Here is a 19,636-nt window from a genome sequence, read left to right as displayed (position 1 = left end):
GAGACAGAATCCTGGGGACCAGCTAGAATTGTGAGAAATAGGAATCCTGCCCTGTTCACCGTGACTGTTTTGTTCTGATTAAGGAGGCACCTTCTCGCCTGGCTGGGAGTTGCACCTGGGACCTGGGAGCTCACCTGGGAATGCGGCCCATCCTCCCCATCAGGGAGCTGCCTGTGATCATGAAAAGATGACCAGCCTTGTTGCAGAACCTGGAGCCACCAGCCCTTTGCACACCCACAGGCCTTTGCAAATCTCCAGCCCCCATTATCTGTGAACTGCCACTTGGCACACCCACTGCCTACATCCCCTGCAATCCTTGTCCTTCTCCCCAATACAAGCAGCGGGCTTATGGGGGGCAGAGCAGATGTTTGTGGGTGACCCACTGCTCTCCCAGGCTGCTGCAGGATGGGAATCAACGCTCATATGATTCCACCCTGTCTCTGCTGAATTGGCTCCAGGAGGGACAGGCAGCGCAGCCCATGGATTGTCCGGTTCCTCTGCCAGGAGACAGTCCCCAGGCGGGACCCGCAGTGGTGTCTGCACTTCCTCCCTCATCATGTGAAACCTCAGGACAGGAAGAAACCCGGGTAGCAGGGGCCAGGTCTCGGGGCCTCTAGGGGGTCCCCACAGCCAGTGAAATGTGGGGGTGTCTCATCCAAGATCCCCAACGGCACAGCCCCTGGGCCTCTACCCGCTGCTTCTACCCAAGAGGAAGGGGCTTTGCCAGGGCTGCTGGGCCACCTCTCTCCTCGCTCACATGACAGCTGATGCCATGAGGGACGTGGGAGGAGTTTCTAAAGCTGTTGTGTCTAAAAAACTGCCAATAGCCCTGCTCAGAGCAGCTCCTCATCCACCATGTCCATCAACAGGAACAGAGGCCCCGAGAGGACAGAGGACCAGCTGAGTCCCCCAGCGCTGCAGGGGCCGGGCCAGGCCCTGGAGGACTCCTGACCCTGAGGCCTGACCGACAGCTGCTCAGACAGCGGGTGAGCGTGGGCACCAGGCCCGGCGGGCAGGTTTCTGTACCACTTCCCCACCCGCCTGAGTCACTGTGAGTCACTGCCAGGTGCTGCCACTGCCATAAGGTGCACCACAGTAATACTCTCCTTCGTCCTCAGCCTGGAGGTTGGAGATGGTTAAGTAGCGGTCGGCCCCGGAGCTGGAGCCCGAGAAGCGATCGGGGATCCCGTCCCCCTTGGTGTGGCTTCCGTCGCTGTTAACCCTCATCAAATTCCGAGGGGCCTGTCCTGGTCTCTGCTGAAACCACCGAATAAAGTAGTTGCTGTGCTCAGCCCTGAGGGTGCAGGTGAGCTTGGCCGAGGCCCCCAGGGCGGCAGAGGCAGATGGGGGCTGGGTGAGCACAGGCAGAGCACAGAGACCTGCGGACAGAAAACACAAGAGCGATGCCCACTGCACCCCGATGTGCAGGCGCCCCTGGGACTGAGCTTGGAGGGAGGATCGGGGGCAGGACCCCAGGTGCTGTGGCCGCTCTGACCTGTGGAGACGACGAGGGGCAGGAGGTAGAGGGGAAGCCAGGCCATGGTGGGAGGGTCCTGAGCGCTGCCTGCGGCTGCCCAGCTGGCACTGGCCCTGCCAGCTCCTGTCTTATCCTCTCTGCCTGCAGCTCAGGAGGGAGGAGCAGGGATGCAAATGTGCTCTCTGGGCCCAGCCAGGGTCTGTCTCAGCTGCTGGCCCCGCCCTGAGCCCAGGGCCTCCTGCGGGGCCTCCCCTGGGGCAGAGGGCAGGTGTGGGTTTCATTGCTAAGAGCTGGTTGGCCCAACAGAAGGGTCTTCAAAGGAGCTCAGTCCTGCTCTTTGCACTTGACACAGCCCTGGGGACTCTGACCTCTAAAGGCCCCAAACCAGGACCCACAGCGCCCCCCTGGTGTCCCCAGGGTGCATGTCACCTGCCTGTGCAGCTGGTTCATCACCATGACTGCTTCTGAGAGCTTCCTGGAGGCTGACAGGTGGGGAGTGTGTCCCTGGGCCCCTCACTCAGCGTCACAGGAGCCCACACCCTCCTCTGCTGGGGGCCCAGCCTCTCCTCCTGGCCAATGAGGAGGGAGCGTCCTTGGGAGGTGAAATGATTTTCCCAGAATCCCCAGACAGAGATGATGATCAAGACTCCAATGCAGGAGAAACACCTCAGAGCCTGAGGTTTCATCCCCTCCCTGCCCTGCCCCTACCAGGCTCCCCCTTCTGCCTTCCTCCTTGCTTCACCCAGGCCTCCTGAGCCCTCCTGTCCCTGCCCTCTTTTCTCTATTCAGGTGTCTGTCCTCCCGGAGTCCGTTCGGAACAGCGCTCAGATCCTCATGGTGTTGGCATCGGTGTTTCCAGGGAAACATGGATCTGTGTGTGGACTGAGGGGAGGACACGCCCTGCTCCCCTCGGAGCTGACACCATGGGTTCATGTGTCAAATGGACATTGGAAATCAGGTCCTGCTTAGGGCCCGTGTCAGGCTAGGCTGCTAGCCGTTTGGACCAGGATTGCTCTTCTGACCTGGCCAAGGCCATTGAGTGTGGAGCAGGGTCAGGACAGGAACAGGAAGCCTTTGGTTTTATGAAGCACATTTGGTCAGAAAGCAGGTTCCACCCAACATCCCTGATGGATGTGTTGGTTGTCCACCTGGTCCTGCTGAGGATGCGAGGAAATGGTTCACTCCCACACGCTGACGACGCTGGACATGGAAGTGAAGTGGGAGGCGCTTGGTGACTCATGAGCACAGACAGACAGACCCCTGGCCACTGCTCAGTGTTTGGTCTAAAGAGGGAACTGACATGAGCCCAGGGCACCTGCCTCAGACACGCCCCCTGCTGCTCCCAGCTGAGGGGGCACCAGCTCCCCTCTCCCTTCCCACCCGATGCTGCCCCTCCTCACACCCACACCCCAGGGTCTCCCCAGGGGCCCTGCTGGCCACTCCTGCTGCCCAGTCCTCACCCCTGAGCTGTGGGCTCGTGACCACGTGGGAGGAAACCAGTTAGTTCCGTCCTGGGCGACCTGCCCTCCATGGAAGGGTCTGAGCTGGGGACTGAGGCCCACATGGCCCTTTGTGGGGAACAGCAGGTCACCCCGTCCATGGACATTCCTGATTGTCAGCCTTCCCTCCAGATCCCTGTGCACAGCACAGCGTCATGGCTCAGGGAGGTACATGGAAATGACCGTCCCACCAAGAAGGGTATTCCCAGCAGCATTTATTTATTTATTTTTAAAATATATTTTTTATTGATTTCAGAGAGAGAGGGGAGGGAGAGAGAATAAAACATCATTGATAAGAGAGAATCATTGACTGGCTGTTTAATGCATGCCCCCTAATGGGGATGGAGCCTGCAACCTGGGCACGAGCCCTTGATCAGAATCAAACCTGGGACCCCTCAGTCTGCAGGCCGATGCTCTATCCACTGAGCCACACCAACGAGGACTAGCAATGTTTATTTAAAGGTCAAAAGGCCCATTGTCATGAGGACACTGGTGATAAATGTGTCTGGGAGCCCAGGTTCCTGTAAACTGTGCTTCTATTGAACATGGAGGGGTCACTGTGGAGCTGATGTGGCTGCTGTTACAGACGTTCCCGCTCACGGTGTCCAGGCCCCTCCCGGGGGCCGTCCCGATGCACCCACACTCCTCATGGGCCTCCTGCTCCCGGACATGACCCATGGCTGACAGGGCTCCAGGTGGGATCGTCCACAGGTGCCCGAAGCTGCCCCAGCTCTCGCTCGACACAGACGGGCAGCTGTGCTCAGGGCTTGGTCTGCAGCCCTCGGGGCTGGAGGAGAGCGTGACACAGGGAGGTTTCTGTCCCACTTCCCCATCCGCCTGTGTCACTGTGCACTTCAGCACTATTGTCCCACACCACACAGTAATATTCGGCCTCGTCCTGGGCCTGCACCCCGCTGATGGTCATGGTGTTCGTGTCCCCAGAGTAAGAGTCAGAAAATCGCTCAGGGATCCCTGAGGGCCGTTCGTTGTTACCATAGATGACCACCACAGGGGCCTGGCCGGGCTTCTGCTGCAGCCAGCTTGGATAATATTGTGTTATGGGATTTCCCTGGCAGGTGATCCGGGCCATCTGTCCTGGGGCCACAGACACTGCTGGGGGCTGAGTCACTCCTGAAGAGGCCACAGGACCTGTAAGAGAGGAGAGGAGAGGAGAGGAGAGGTGAGTGTGGGCATGAGGTTCTCAGTCCCAGAGGCCCACCCCCCGCAGCGTCCCCTGTGCTGAGCTGAAGGTCATGGCCAGGCTGCTCCCTGGTTTCTGGGCCTGAGCCTGGGGGCAGCACCTGTGCAGAGTGTGAGGAGGGGGAGCAGGAGGGTCCAGGCCATGGTGAGGCTGCCAGGCTCTGCTCTGAGCCCTCAGCTGGGCTGTGGGCTTCAAGGCTCCTCACCCCTGGGTGGGCGGGGCCTCATGCAAATCCACTTCCTTCCTTCTGGGCCTCAGGGGTGTCTCCCTGCTGAGCAGGAAAGGGCTCAGTGGAGGAGGCTGTGCCAGGGCTCCATGCACAGGCCTGAGCCAGGTTCCCTAGCGCCCTGGGCTGTCCAGTTAGAAAGGTCTGTCCGGCCGGTGTGGCCCGATGTTGGAGCATCGACCCATGAACCAGGAGGTCCTGGTTCTATTCCAGGTCAGGGACCATGCCCTTTTGGGGGCTCCATCCCCAGTGGGAGGATTGCAGGAGGCTGCCAATCAGTGATTCTCTCATCATTGATGTTTCCATCTCTTCCTCTCCCTTCCTCTGTCTGAAATGAATGATACATATTTTTTAAAAATTTAAAAAGAAACTTCTGACCTATGACCCAGCAGCTGCACACACAGGCTGTGGCCTGGCCTCCTCCCTGGGCGTGTGGACAACCCTCAGGCCTCCTGTCTGGTGAGGACTCACCCTCAGGGCGGGGCTGGGGGCTGGGAGGAGCCTGTGGGGCCAGTGGTCATGCTGGGGTGGGAGAGGCCAGGATCCCATGGCCAGAGGCAGAGAAATTGCTCCTGTGCCTCTCAGGCAACCTTGTTGTTAATTGTTTTAGGAAGAAATAAGAGAAATCTTTGAGACCCAAGGCCAGGCCAGAATTCTCTGATGACATCAGAAGCACGATTCACGAAAGAATAGATCAGTACATTGAAGCTCATCGAAAACAATCTCCTTGGCTTTGCAAAGTTTTCTAAAGAAACAGGCAGCAGAGAGGAGAGAAGTTGGTGTTAACAACACATCCAATGAGTGACCAGTGCAGAGAGGACAGGAGGAGCCATGAAATTTCGCCAAAGAATCACAGCCCAGGAGGACACAGGCAGATCCCAGAGTAGGCGCGTCAGGAAGAGGGTGTGTGATGGCCATGGGCACAGGGGAGGGCGTCCATCCTCAGCTGTTAGGGAAACACCAGCGAAACCACAGCGAGACACGACCACACACAGGTCAGGGGGCTCCCGTGACACAGGGACCCTGGTGACGGCAGGGGTGGGAGGGAGGCGGGTGCAGGGACGGTGGGAATGGGAAAGGCTCGGTGACTGTGGAAGGCGCCTCACAGCCTCTCGGGGACTGAGACTCGCACTCAGCACACAGCCCAGCAGCTGTGCTCCGGGCACTCATTTCAGAGGGAGGCCTGTGCTCACAGGGACACTGTGCACAGAGGTCATGGCCCCGCGGGCACCACGTCCACGGGGGAAGCCACGGAGGCCTCTGCCCCTCCTGCGTGGACGGGTTAACAGACGTCAGTCCCCCCAGACCAGGGTCACTGCTCAGCAATGAAAGGGAAGGAGCTCTTTTTACAATTCGTGTGTTTTTATTGATTTCAGAGAGGACGGGAGAGAGAAAAATCCTGAGAGAGAGAAAGAATGGTTCCTGCGGGGCCTTGTTTGGGACAAAGTCACCACAGCCCTTTAGAGAACAGCCCTGCACAGGGGAGGGGACAGGGGTGGCCCTGAGACCATGTGCCTCCAGCCCCTGGGCTGACAGAGGTCACTGCGGGGTCAGCCCTGATCCATCTCCTCCTGCTCCCTGCCCCCCCCCCTCCCCCCAGAGACCAGCCCGTCCTCCCCTCCTGCCCCTGGGGGGACACCCAGGCCCCGGGCAGCTCCTGGACCTTCATCTCAGAACCAGCCACTGGGGACCAGCCCGGCCTCCCTCCTGCCCCAGCTCAGCTCAGCGCCCAGGGATCCGGGCGAGTGAGTGCACAGCTGCTCCCTGCGGCCTGGGTGGTGAGGGTGTGTGAAAGGCGCTGCATTTCAGATTCCAGAAACCCAGGCAGGAGGCCAGCCCGGCCCCTCCCCTGGGCTCCCCTTGTGATGCAATTGAGGGGGATCCCCCACAGGACTCCCCTCCAGCAGGAAGGAGGCCACAGGTTTCCCTCTTCAGTCTCCCCGCCCCCAGGCCCTGCTGCCCTCCCAGGGGACATGGCCTTGACTGGACCTTGGGAAAGGCCTGGGCAGAGGGGGAGCCTGTCTTGGCCCCACAAGCGGAGGATCTGGCTCAGCGGGAGGAGCCAGGCCCTGCTCCAGGCTGGTCCTGCTCAGACCTCCTCACAGGCCCCCGCCTTCCTCCTGGGCCCAGCGCTGTACCCCCACGGGGTCAGGGCTCTGTCCTGCCTCCCTGAGGACCAAATGCTTCCTGTTCACCGCCCTTCTATCCAGGCCCCTGTCGGAGTCCATGCTGCACTGAGTGAAGGCGTTCACTGCCGTGTGTTCCACAGTCACCGCTGGGACCCCTAGATCTGAGCTCCTCCCCTGACCAGAGCCCCAGGTTGGAGCGCAGGGCCTGAGGGCTGGGGGACCCGGTCATCATTCCCGGCCCCTTTCTCATGTTCTCCCTTCCTTCGCAGGCAGTTCTCCCAGCATCGTCCCCACAGGCCTGAGCGTGAAGACACACATGCTGCTTGGTCCCAGGGACCGAAATGATGCTCACAAGTGCCTCTCCTCAGGACTCTCAGCAGGAGGAGGTGCGAGATGAGGGGGTGCAAGGAGGAGACTCATGGGCTCAGGGTCCTGGGGAGGGGCAGGGCGTCCCCCCTCCCGACCTGTGGGAGGAGCTCAGGGAGGGAGGTTTTTCTCTCCCTAATCCACCATTTCCATCAACAGGAACAGAGGCCATGGGAGGACAGAGGACCCGCTGAGTCCCCCAGGCTGCAGGGGCCGGGCCAGGCCCTGGAGGCCTCCTGACCCTGAGGCCTGACTGACAGCTGCTCAGACAGCGGGTGAGCGTGGGCACCAGGCCCGGCGGCAGGTTTCTGTCCCACTTCCCCACCCGCCTGAGTCACTGTGAGTAATTTCCACCTCCGTAAGGTACACCACAGTAATACTCAGCCTCGTCCTCGGACTGGAGGTTGGAGATGGTTAAGTAGCGGTCGGCCCCGGAGCTGGAGCCCGAGAAGCGATCAGGGATCCCGTCCCCCTTGGTGTGGCTTCCGCCGCTGGTAACCTTCATCAAATACCGAGGGGCCTGTCCTGGTCTCTGCTGATACCAGTGTATATAGTAGCCGCTGTGCTCAGCGCTGAGGGTGCAGGTGAGCTTGGCCGAGGCCCCCAGGGCGGCAGAGGCAGATGGGGGCTGGGTGAGCACAGGATCAGCACAGAGACCTGCGGACAGAAAACACAAGAGCGATGCCCACTGCACCCCGATGAGCAGGCGGCCCTGGGACTGAGCTTGGAGGGAGAATCGGGGGCAGGACCCCAGGTGCTGTGGCCGCTCTGACCTGTGGAGACGACGAGGGGCAGGAGGTAGAGGGGAAGCCAGGCCATGGTGGGAGGGTTCTGAGCGCTGCCTGCGGCTGCCCAGCTGGCACTGGCCCTGCCAGCTCCTGTCTTATCCTCTCTGCCTGCAGCTCAGGAGGGAGGAGCAGGGATGCAAATGTGCTCTCTGGGCCCAGCCAGGGTCTGTCTCAGCTGCTGGCCCCGCCCTGAGCCCAGGGCCTCCTGCGGGGCCTCCCTGGGGCAGAGGGCAGGTGTGGGTTTCATTGCTAAGAGCTGGTTGGCCCAACAGAAGGGTCTTCAAAGGAGCTCAGTCCTGCTCTTTGCACTTGACACAGCCCAGGGGACTCTGACCTCTAAAGGCCCCAAACCAGGACCCACAGCGCCCCCTGGTGTCCCCAGGGTGAAGGTCACCTGCCTGTGCAGCTGGTTCATCACCATGACTGCTTCTGAGAGCTTCCTGGAGGCTGACAGGTGGGGAGAGTGTCCCTGGGCCCCTCACTCAGCGTCATAGGAGCCCACACCATCCTCTGCTGGGGGCCCAGCCTCTCCTCCAGGCCAATGAGGAGGAAGCGTCCTGGGAGTTGAATTATTTTCCCAGAATCCCCCAGACAGAGCTGATGGGTCAACACTCCAATGCAAGAGACTGACCTGGGACCTTGACCTGACAGCCTCCTCCCTGTCCTGCCCCCACAGGCCTCCTGACCCCCTCCTCCCTAGCCCAGGCCATCTAGGCTCCTCAGTCCCCGCCCTCTCTTCTCTATTCAGGTGTCTGTCCTCCTTGAGTGGGGACTGAAGAGCGCTCACATCTGCACCGCGTTGGAACCTGCGTTTCTCTTGAAATTTGGACCCGTTTGTGCACAGAGGTGGGGCCTCTGAAATATTTTCCTGTTTTTAAAAACTCAGTACAAGAATCATGTAAAACTATCAATATTTTTTATTTAATTGATATTGGAATGATTATTTCAAGAAAGTCAGTTTAACTAAATCTAGTATGAAAACGGACAGCACTTGTGTCTTCTCATTAAAATCAGGACGCTGGAAGTTGTTGAATGACATATTGGTTTAAAGTGTTATATCCACACTGTTCTTCAACTTTGGTGTATCTGTCACTTTCTTTTGAAAAAGGAGAGAGCCCGGCTGGTGTGGCTCAGTGGTTTAGTGTTGACCTATGACCCCGAGGTCACGGTTCCATTCCCGGTCAGGGCACAGGCCTGGGTTGGTGGCTGAATCCCCCAGTGTGGGACGTGCAGGTGGCCGCCGATCCATGATTCTCTCTCATCATTGACATTTCTCTCTCTCTCACTCTCCCTTCTCTGAAATCATTAAAAATACTTTTTTAAAAAAGAAAAGAAAAAGGAGAGAATCCTCTCTGGCACCGTCCCAGGAGGCGGCGTCATAGTTGTGAACGTGGAGAGGCCACAGGGCTGTGGTGGCGACCAGGGCCTCTGGGGGACAAGACCAGTCGCCCTCCCTCCAGGCCTTCTCCTAGGGTCACAGTGGGGGCGATGCCCAGGGTCTGCAGGGGCTGCTCTGTCCCCCAAGAACGTTCTGGGGTTTCCCATGTGATCACCTCCTGAGGACTTGTGGTCAGAGTCATTGCTGTGGGACCCTGTACCCCATCTCTCCCTCGCAGAACTGAGTCTCCTGGAGACGAAAGGGACAAGGAGCCGTGACCTGCGCTGGGAGCGGCCGAGGCAGGAGCACGAGGTCTTGAGAGGCTGTTCAGTCAGAGCATCGCACTCGCTGTCGAGGTCAGGATGGCCCCTGGCGGCAGGACTTCCACTCAGGACCCTGAGGCTGCTGTGGAGCTCCCCAGCCAGGAGGGGGGCCCCGTGGAGGTGGGGGAGGGGCTGAGCTCACCTGGGGGGGACAGGGGTGGTGGGGAGGGCATCTGGATGGGGGGCCCTCAGCTCTCTCAGGGCTGCAAGAAGGAGCAGCTGTTTGCAGAGGCCTGAGCCTTCCCTGCGGGATGATGGATCCTGTCCTTCTCTCTGAGCTGTGGGTTCTTATGAGAGGAGGCGGGAAATTCTTGGGACACAGCTCACTACTATCAGGGCTGCGGGTCCTCACACTAGCCCAGATGACACCAGAGCAGACTGGGTACTGGGGCCCATATTGCCCCCCACGAAGCCAGAGCTCCTCTGAGGAGCTGCCTGTGCATCCCTCAGACCATACTCCCTCTGACGGGGGCTGCGGGGTATGGGGGCTGGCTCTGCGGGATGTGCCCTCTGAGGTGCTAGAGGTGCCTTCCCAGGCCTCGGGTGGCTACCCCCCACAGGGCCCCTCTGTCATCTGTGCTGTGAGGAGCCTCTGCAGCCCCAGAGGCCCCTGCAGCTCCGTCCTCTTGGTGCTCCGCCTGCTGGACGCTGGTTTGCTCTCTGGGGCCCGGGAAGCGCTCTGACGGGAGAACCCCCTCCAGGGGGTCCCTCTGGGGGGAGCGTGGAGCCCAGACTGGTGCCTGCAACGTGGTGACATGGAGGCCGCACTGGAGGCTGCAGGGCCTCTGAACTGAGGCGGGGTTTGGGGCCTTGGCGTCAGGCTGGCGCTGAGCCTGAGTCACAGTCAGGAGAGGCCATGACCTGGGGGAGGCCCTTCCCTGCCCCGGGGGTGCCTCCCAGCGAGGGCCCAGCTGTGACCCCAGGGCGCCCAGCAGCAGGGGCCGGTGGGTCACTCGCTATTTGGCTCCGTTCAGAGTCCTGGGCTGCCAGGGAGCTGGGCTCTAGGGGCTCAGCTGAGCTGGGAGGTTGGGGGGATTCATCCGGAACGCGGCCCAGTCCCACTGTGGACACATTCACGGCCGTCGTTCAGGACACAGGGTTCCGTCAGTCTGTCCTGGCTCAGGCCTCCTCCAGGAATTACACTGCGGCCCAGACACACCAGGGAGCCGGGTCCTGCCCGCCCTGAGCCTCCCCTGTCCCTCCCTCTGCAGAGCTCCCCAGGCTGAGGAGGGGGCAGCTGGGGACCTGGGAAGTGGGACCTGGGCTGAACCTGCTCAGGGCTTGGTCTGCAGTCCCCGGGGCTGGAGGAGAGGGTGACACAGGGAGGTTTCTGTCCCACTTCCCCATGCGCCTGTGTCACTGTGCGCTTTAGCACTGTCGTCCCACGCTGAACAGTAATAGTCGGCCTCGTCCTGGGCCTGGGCCCCGCTGATGGTCAGGGTGTCTGTGTCCCCTGACATAGAACTAGAGAATCGCTCAGGGATCGTTGACGTCCTGTTTTCATCACCATGGATGAGCAGCACGGGGGCCTGGCCAGGCTTCTGCTGGAACCATCTAGGATAAACTTTTGTTACCAGATCTCCCTGGCAGGTGATCCTGGCCGACTGTCCCAAGGCCACAGACACTGCTGGGGGCTGAGTCAGATCTGAAGAGGCCACGGGACCTGAAAGAGAGGAGAGGAGAGGAGAGGAGAGGAGAGGAGAGGAGAGGAGAGGAGAGGAGAGGAGAGGAGAGGAGAGGAGAGGAGAGGAGAGGTGAGTGTGGGCATGAAGCTCTCAGTCCCAGAGGCCCACACCCCGCAGCGTCCCCTGTGCTGAGCTGAAGGTCATGGCCAGGCTGCTCCCTGGTTTCTGGGCCTGAGCCTGGGGGCAGCACCTGTGCAGAGTGTGAGGAGGGGGAGCAGGAGGGTCCAGGCCATGGTGAGGCTGCCAGGCTCTGCTCTGAGCCCTCAGCTGGGGTGTGGTTTTCAAGGCTCTTCACCCCTGGGTGGGCGGGGCCTCATGCAAATCCACTTCCTTCCTCCTGGGCCTCAGGGGTGTCTCCCTGCTGAGCAGCACAGGGCTCAGTGGAGGAGGCTGTGCAGGGCTCCATGCACAGGGCCTGTACCAGGTCCCTATCGCCCTGTGCTGTCCAGTTAGAAAGTTCTGTCTGGCTTGTGTGGCCCAATGTTGGAGCATCGACCCATGAATGAGGAGGTCCTTGTTTGATTCCAGGTCAGGGCCCAGGCCCTGTTGGGGGCTCCATCCCCAGTGGGAGGGTGCAGGAGGCAGCCAATCAGTGATTCTCTCATCATTGATGTTTCCATTTCTTCTTCTCCCTTCCTCTGTCTGAAATGAATTAAACATATTTTTAAAAAATTTAAAAAGAAACATCTGACCTATGACCCAGCAGCTGCACACACACAGGCTGCTGCCTGGCCTCCTCCCTGGGCGTGTGGACAGTCCTCAGGCCTCCTGTCTGGTGAGAACTCACCCTCAGGGCGGGGCTGGGGGCTGGGAGGAGCCTGTGGGGACAGTGGTCATGCTGGGGTGGGAGAGGCCAGGATCCCATGGCCAGAGGCAGAGCAATTGCTCATGGGCCTCTCAGGCGACCTTGTTGTTGATTGTTTTAGGAAGAAACAAGAGAAATCTTTGAGACCCAAGGCCAGGCCAGAATTCTCTGATGACATCAGAAGCACGATTCCTGAAAGAATAGATTAGTACATTGACACTCACCGAAAGCAATCTCCTTGTCTTTGCAAAACTTTCTAAAGAAACAGGCAGCAGAGAGAAGGGAAGTTGGTGTTAACAACACATCCAATGAGTGACCAGTGCAGAGAGGACAGGAGGAATCATGAAATTTAGCCAAAGAATCAGAGCCCAGGAGGACACAGGCAGATCCCAGAGCAGGCGCGTCAGGAAGAGGGTGTGTGATGGCCATGCGCACAGGGGAGGGCGTCCATCCTCAGCTGTTAGGGAAACACCAAGGAAACCACAGCAAGACACGACCACACACGGGTCAGGGGCTCCCGTGACACAGGGATCCCGGTGCTGGCAGGGGCGGGAGGAAGGGAGGCGGGTGCACGGACGGTGGGAACGGGAAAGGCTCAGTGACTATGGGAAGGCGCCTCACAGCCTCTCGGGGACTGAGACTCGCACTCAGCACACAGCCCAGCAGCTGTGCTCCGGGCCTTCATTTCAGAGGGAGGCCTGTGCTCACAGGGACACTGTGCACAGAGGTCATGGCCCCGCGGGCACCATGTCCATGGGGGAAGCCAGGGAGGCCTCTGCCCCTCCTGGGTGGACGTGTCAGCAGACGTCAGTCCCCCCAGACCAGGGTCACTGCTCAGCAATGACAGGAAAGGAGCTCTTTTTACAATACGTGTGTTTTTATTGATTTCAGAGAGGAAGGGAGAGGGAGGGGGGAGAGGGAGAGATAGAGAGAGAGACCCCCTCCCAGGGCTTTGTTTGGGACAAAGTCACCACAGCCCTTTAGTGAACAGCCCTTCACAGGGGAGGGGGGCGGGGTGGCCCTGGGACCATGTGCCTCCAGCCCCTGGGCTGACAGAGGACACTGCAGGGTCAGCCCTGATCCATCTCCTCCTGCTCCCTGTCCCTCCCTCCCCAGAGACCAGCCCCTCCTCCCCTCCCCCCCCTGGGGGGTCACCCAGGTCCCGGGCAGCTCCTGGACCTTCATCTCAGAACCAGCCACTGTGGACTGGCCCTGCCTCCCTCCTGCCCCAGCTCAGCTCAGCGCCCAGGGACCCAGGCGAGTGAGTGAACAGCTGCTCCCTGCGGCCTGGGTGGTGAGGGTGTGAAAGGCGCTGCATTTCAGATTCCAGAAAACCAGGCAGGAGGCCAGGCCGTCCTCTCCCCTGGGCTCCCCTTGTGATGCAATTGAGGGGGGTCCCCCACAGGGCTCCCCTCCAGCGGGAAGGAGGCCACATATTTCCCCCTTCAGTCTCCCCGCCCCCAGGCCCTGCTGCCCTCCCAGGGGACATGGCTTTGGCCAGACCTTGGGAAAGGCCTGGGCAGAGGGGGAGCCGGTCTTGGCCCCACAAGGGGAGGCCCTGGCTGAGCGGGAGGAGCCAGGCCCTGTTCCAGGCAGGTCCTGCTCAGATCTCCTCACAGGCCCCGGCCTCCCTCCTGGGCCCCTATGCGGCGCGGCCACAGTGTTTGGACAGGTTCAAGCCTCGGACTGATGAGAGGGCACAGTCCTCTCCTGGCCACGTGCAAGTCCCAGCCTGAGGGCAGAGCCCTCCCAGCACAATGAGGCCAACAGCTGTAGCTGGAAGCTTGAGCCTGTGGTCCGAACACGTGGCCCCACGTGCCTTGTGCTGGAGTTCAGGTGCATGTAGTTGAGTGGGGTTGGAACTGACGAGAATGCTGTAAACAACTTGATCACGCCCCTACTTTGCCTCGTGGCATCTGCTATAAAATAAAGACACGGCTTGTGGGCGCTGGCGCTGTCTCCTCATCAGGGAGCAGCGTCCCACCGAGACCCAGCTTTCCTTCTCTTGTCTATCTTTTCTCAATCCTTTCATCCCCCCACCCCCACCCCCACTCAGGATCACCCTTGGCTGTGCGGGTGCGGCACAGGCCCCACACTGCCCCCCCACGGGGTCAGGGCTCTGTCCTGCCCCCCTGAGGACCAAAGGCTTCCTGCTCAGCCCCCCTCCTGCCAGGCCCCTGTCGGAGTCCATGCTGCACTGAGTGAAGGCGTTCACTGCCGTGTGTTCCGCAGTCACCGCCGGGACCCCAAGGTCTGTGCTCCTCCCCTGACCAGAGCCCCAGGTTGGAGCACAGGGCCTGAGGGCTGGGGGACACGGTCATCTCCCCGGCCCCTCTCTCAGTGTTTCCCTCCTGGGCAGGCAGCTCTCCCAGCATCGTCCCCACAGGCCTGAGGGTGAAGACTCTCATGCTGGCTGGTCCCAGGGACATAAGTGGTGCCCATAGGGCCCTCTCCTCAGGGCTCTCAGCAGGAGGAGGTGCAAGATGAGGGGGTGCAAGGAGGAGAGTCATGGGCTCAGGGTCCGGGAGAGGGGCAGGGATCCACCCTCCCGACCTGTGGGAGGAGCCCAGGGAGGGAGGTTTTTCTCTCCCTCACCCACCATTTCCATCAACAGGAACAGAGGCCCCGAGAGGACAGAGGACCCGCTGAGTCCCCCAGCGCTGCAGGGGCCGGGCCAGGCCGGGGAGGACTCCTGACCCTGAGGCCTGACCGACAGCTGCTCAGACAGCGGGTGAGCGTGGGCACCAGGCCCTGCGGCAGGTTTCTGTCCCACTTCCCCACCCGCCTGAGTCACTGTGAGTAACTGCCATAAGGTACACCACAGTAATAGTCAGCCTCGTCCTCGGACTGGAGGTTGGAGATGGTTAAGTAGCGGTCGGCCCCGGAGCTGGAGCCCGAGAAGCGATCAGGGATCCCGACCCCCTTGGTGTGGCTTCCGTCGCTGTTAACCTTCATCAAATACCGAGGGGCCTGTCCTGGGCTCTGCTGATACCAGTTAATATACCAGGTGCTGTGCTCAGCGCTGAGGGTGCAGGTGAGCTTGGCCGAGGCCCCCGGGGAGGCAGAGGCAGATGGGGGCTGGGTGAGCACAGGATCAGCACAGAGACCTGCGGACAGAAAACACAAGAGCGATGCCCACTGCACCCCGATGAGCAGGCGCCCCTGGGACTGAGCTTGGAGGGAGAATCGGGGGCAGGACCCCAGGTGCTGTGGCCGCTCTGACCTGTGGAGACGACGAGGGGCAGGAGGTAGAGGGGAAGCCAGGCCATGGTGGGAGGGTCCTGAGCGCTGCCTGTGGCTGCCCAGCTGGCACTGGCCCTGCCAGCTCCTGTCTTATCCTCTCTGCCTGCAGCTCAGGGGGGAGGAGCAGGGATGCAAATGTGCTCTCTGGGCCCAGCCAGGGTCTGTCTCAGCTGCTGGCCCTGCCCTGAGCCCAGGGCCTCCTGCGGGGCCTCCCCTGGGGCAGAGGGCAGGTGTGGGTTTCATTGCTAAGAGCTGGTTGGCCCAACAGAAGGGTCTTCAAAGGAGCTCAGTCCTGCTCTTTGCACTTGACACAGCCCAGGGGACTCTGACCTCTGAAGGCCCCAAACCAGGACCCACAGCGCCCCCTGGTGTCCCCAGGGTGCATGTCACCTACCTGTGCAGCTGGTTCTTCACCATGACTGCTTCTGAGAGCTTCCTGGAGGCTGACAGGTGGGGAGTGTGTCCCTGGGCCCCTCACTCAGCGTCATAGGAGCCCACACCATCCTCTGCTGGGGCTCAGCCTCTCCTCCAGGCCAATGAGGAGGGAGCGTCCTGGGAGGTGAATGATTTTCCCAGAATCCCCCACACAGAGATGATGATCAAGACTCCAGTGCAGGAGACTGACCTCAGAGCCTGACCTGTCAGCCCCCTCGTTGTCCTGCCCTCCCCAGGCCCCACCCTGTCTTCCCCCTCATCCCAGCCTCCTGAGTCCTCCTGTCTCCGCCCTCTTTTCTCTCTTCAGGTGTCTGTCCTCCCTGAGTCTGGGTGAACAGTGGTGTTGGCATCAGTGTTTCCCTGGGAAACATGGAACTGTGTGTGGACTGAGGTGGGGACACTCCCCTGCTCTGTCCATGGCTGAGTCCACGGAGTCGTGTGTCCAAGGCACATGGGAATCAGGTCCTGCTTAGGGCTTGTGTCAGGCTAGGCTGCTGGCCGTTTGGACCAGGATTGCTCTTCTGACCTGGCCAAGGCCATTGAGTGTGGAGCAGGGTCAGGACAGGAAGAGACAGCCTTTGAGTTTATAAAGCATATTTGGTCAGAAAGCGGGTTTCACCTGATCTCCTGAAGAAATTTAAGTTTTTAGCCCTTTCACTGTTGGGAATATAATGTTAATAATTCACTCCACACGCTGGAAACGCTGCACATGGAAATGAAGTGGGAGCTGTGGGTTCATGACCACGTGGGAGGGAGCCTGTTAGTTCCGTCCTGGGCGACCTGACCTCCATGGAAGGGTCTGAGCTGGGGACTGAGGCCCACATGGCCCTTTGTGGGGAACAGCAGGTCACCCCGTCCATGGACATTCCTGATTGTCAGCCTTCCCTCCAGATCCCTGCACACAGCACAGCGTCATGCCTCAGGAGGTCCATGGAAATGACCTTCCCACCGAGAAGGGTACTGACAGCAGCATTTATTTATTTATTACTAGAGGCCCAATGCAGGAAAATCGTGCACTCAGGGGATTCCTCGGCCCGGCCTGCACCCTCTCATGGTCTGGGCGTCCTTGGGGCATGTCCGACTGACGGCTCAGTACTGCTCCCCATGGGGATCCAGCCATGAGCCCTGTTTCGGGCTGAGGGGCACTCCCCTTATGGACCAGTCTGCAATAAGCATCTGCCCCCTGGTGGTCAGTGTACATCATAGCGACAGGTCATTTTGCTGTTTGGTTGATTTGCATATTAACCTTTTATTATATAGGATTATTTTTAAAAAATATTTTTATTGATTTCAGAGAGGAAGGCAGGGTGAAAGAGAGATTGAACAATGAATGATGAGAGACAGTCATTGACTGGCTGCCTCCTTCACGCCCCTTACTGGGTATACAGCCCACGACCAAGGCATGATGTGCCCTTAACCCAATCAAACTAGGACCTCTCATCTCTAGGCCCAGGCTCTATCCAGTGAGCCACACCAGCGAGGGCCAGCAACGTTTATTTAAAGGTCAAAAGGCCCATTGTCATGAGGACACTGACTGGTGATAAATGTGTCTGGGAGCCCAGGTTCCTATAAACTGTGCTTCTATTGAACATGGAGGGGTCACTGTGGAGCTGATGTGGCTGCTGTTACAGACGTTCCCGCTCACGGTGGCCAGGCCCCTCCCGGGGGCCGTCCCAATGCACCCACACTCGTCATGGGCCTCCTGCTCCTGGACATGACCCATGGCTGACAGGGCTCCAGGTGGGATCGTCCACAGGAGCCTGAAGCTGCCCCTGCTCTTGCTCGACACAGATGGGCAGCCGTGCTCAGGGCTTGGTCTGCAGCCCTCGGGGCTGGAGGAGAGGGTGACACAGGGAGGTTTCTGTCCCACTTCCCCATCTGCCTGTGTCACTGTGAGCATTAGCACTGCCGTCCCACACCGAACAGTAATAGTCGGCCTCGTCCTGGGCCTGGGCCCCGCTGATGGTCAGGGTCTCCGTGTCCCCTGAGAAAGAGCTAGCGAACCGCTCAGGGATCGTTGAGGTCCTGTTTTTGTCATTATAGACGACCAGCACGGGGGCCTGGCCGGGCTTCTGCTGGAGCCATACAGGATAAGCTTTTTTTACGAGTTCTCCCTGGCAGGTGATCCTGGCTGTTTGCGCCAAGGCCACAGACACTGCTGGGGGCTGAGTCACTTCTGAAGAGGCCACAGGACCTGTAAGAGAGGAGAGGAGAGGAGAGGAGGAGAGATGAGGAGAAGAGAGGAGAGGAGAGGAGAGGGGAGGTGAGTGTGGGCATGAAGCTCTCAGTCCCAGAGGCCCACCCCCCGCAGCATCCCCTGGGCTGAGCTGAAGGTCATGGCCAGGCTGCTCCCTGGTTTCTGGGCCTGAGCCTGGGGGCAGCACCTGTGCAGAGTGTGAGGAGGGGGAGCAGGAGGGTCCAGGCCATGGTGAGGCTGCCAGGCTCTGCTCTGAGCCCTCAGCTGGGGTGTGGTCTTCAAGGCTCCTCACCCCTGGGTGGGCGGGGCCTCATGCAAATCCACTTCCTTCCTCCTGGGCCTCAGGGGTGTCTCCCTGCTGAGCAGCACAGGGCTCAGTGGAGGAGGCTGTGCAGGGCTCCATGCACAGGCCTGAGCCAGGTTCCCTAGCGCCTGTGCTGTCCAGTTAGAAAGGTCTGTCCGGCCGGTGTGGCCCAATGTTGGAACATCGACTCATCGAACCAGGGGGTCTTTGTTCCATTCCAGGTCAGGGACCATGCCCTGTTGGGGGCTCCATCCCCAGTAGATGGGGCGCAGGAGGCTGCCAATCAGTGATTCTCTCATCATTGATGTTTCTATCTCTTCCTCTTCCTTCCGCTGTGTGAAATGAATAAAACATATTTTTAAAAAATTAAAAAGAAACTTCTGACCTATGACCCCGCAGCTGCACACACAGGCTGAGGCCTGGCCTCCTCCCTGGGCCTGTGGACAACCCTCAGGCCTCCTGTCTGGTGAGGACTCACCCTCAGGGCGGGGCTGGGGGGCTGGGAGGAGCCAGTGGGGACAGTGGTCATGCTGGGGTGGGAGAGGCCAGGATCCCATGGCCAGAGGCAGAGCAATTGCTCATGTGCCTCTCATGAGACTCGCACTCAGCACACAGCCCAGCAGCTGTGCTCCGGGCACTCATTTCAGAGGGAGGCCTGTGCTCATTGGGACTCTGTGCACAGAGGTCATGGCCCCGCGGCCACCACGTCCACGGGGGAAGCCACGGAGGCCTCTGCCCCTCCTGCGTGGACGGGCAATCTTGTTATTGATTGTTTTAGGAAGAAATAAGAGAAATCTTTGAGACCCAAGGCCAGGCCAGAATTCTCTGATGACATCAGAAGCACGATTCACAAAAGAAAGGATCCGTACATTGACACTTATCGAAAGCATTCTCCTTGTCTTTGCAAAACTTTCTAAAGAAACAGGCAGCAGAGAGAAGAGAAGTTGGTGTTAACAACACATCCAATGAGTGACCAGTGCAGAGAGGAAGGAGGAATCATGAAATTTCGCCAAAGAATCAGAGCCCAGGAGGACACAGGCAGATCCAAGAGCAGGCGCATCAGGAAGAGGGTGTGTGATGGCCATGCGCACAGGGGAGGGCGTTAGGGAAACACCATCGACCACACAGGGTCAGGGCCTCCCGTGACACAGGGACCCTGGTGCCGGCAGGGGCAGGAGGAAGGGAGGCGGGTAGCAGATGTCAGTCCCCCCAGACCAGGGACACTGCTCAGCAATGACAGGAAAGGAGCTCTTTTTACAATACATGTGTTTTTATTGATTTCAGAGAGGAAGGGAGTTGGAGAGAGAGGGAGAGGGTACCTGAGACCTCATTTGGGACAAAGTCACCGCAGCCCTTTAGAGAACAGCCCTGCACATGGGAGGGGCACGGGGGTGGCCCTGGGACCCTGTGCCTCCAGCCCCTGGGCTGACAGAGGTCACATCGGGGTCAGCCATGATCCATCTCCTCCTGTTCCCTGTCCCCTCCCTCCCTGGAGACCAGCCCCTCCTCTCCTCCCTCCCCCGGGGGGTCATCCAGGCCCCTGGCAGCTCCTGGAACTTCATCTCAGAACCAGCCACTGG

The 19,636-nt window shown here is 59.9% G+C and overlaps 3 protein-coding genes and 1 gene segment (V, D, J or C); all 4 read right to left on the bottom strand.

Annotated features, from left to right (window-relative positions):
* LOC106694557 (immunoglobulin lambda-1 light chain-like) overlaps positions 1 to 1,574 on the bottom strand; it is a 33,354-nt gene extending 31,780 nt beyond the window's left edge. Inside the window, exons 1-2 of the mRNA XM_023745017.1 lie at positions 1,496 to 1,574; positions 1,235 to 1,379 (exon numbers count right to left, since the gene is read on the bottom strand). Coding sequence (XP_023600785.1) covers positions 1,235 to 1,379; positions 1,496 to 1,541 — 191 coding nt within the window. The 5' untranslated portion in view covers positions 1,542 to 1,574. The remainder of the gene's footprint in view (positions 1 to 1,234; positions 1,380 to 1,495) is intronic.
* The window catches only part of LOC102435897 (immunoglobulin lambda-1 light chain-like), a 40,785-nt gene extending 36,450 nt beyond the window's left edge, over positions 1 to 4,335 (bottom strand). The window contains exons 1-2 of the mRNA XM_023745016.1: positions 4,278 to 4,335; positions 3,830 to 4,125 (exon numbers count right to left, since the gene is read on the bottom strand). Of these exons, the coding sequence (XP_023600784.1) occupies positions 3,830 to 4,125; positions 4,278 to 4,320 (339 nt within the window). The 5' untranslated portion in view covers positions 4,321 to 4,335. The remainder of the gene's footprint in view (positions 1 to 3,829; positions 4,126 to 4,277) is intronic.
* LOC111823484 (immunoglobulin lambda-1 light chain-like) overlaps positions 1 to 19,636 on the bottom strand; it is a 350,281-nt gene that overhangs the window by 55,211 nt on the left and 275,434 nt on the right. The window lies entirely within an intron of this gene.
* LOC102434976 overlaps positions 1 to 19,636 on the bottom strand; it is a 233,834-nt gene that overhangs the window by 48,353 nt on the left and 165,845 nt on the right.

The sequence above is a fragment of the Myotis lucifugus genome, unplaced genomic scaffold (assembly GCF_000147115.1).
Source record: "Myotis lucifugus unplaced genomic scaffold, Myoluc2.0 scaffold_509, whole genome shotgun sequence".
In the NCBI taxonomy this organism is placed as follows: Eukaryota; Metazoa; Chordata; class Mammalia; order Chiroptera; family Vespertilionidae; genus Myotis; species Myotis lucifugus.
The sequence above is the reverse complement of the archived record's forward strand: the minus strand, read 5'-3'. Positions and strand labels throughout refer to the sequence as shown.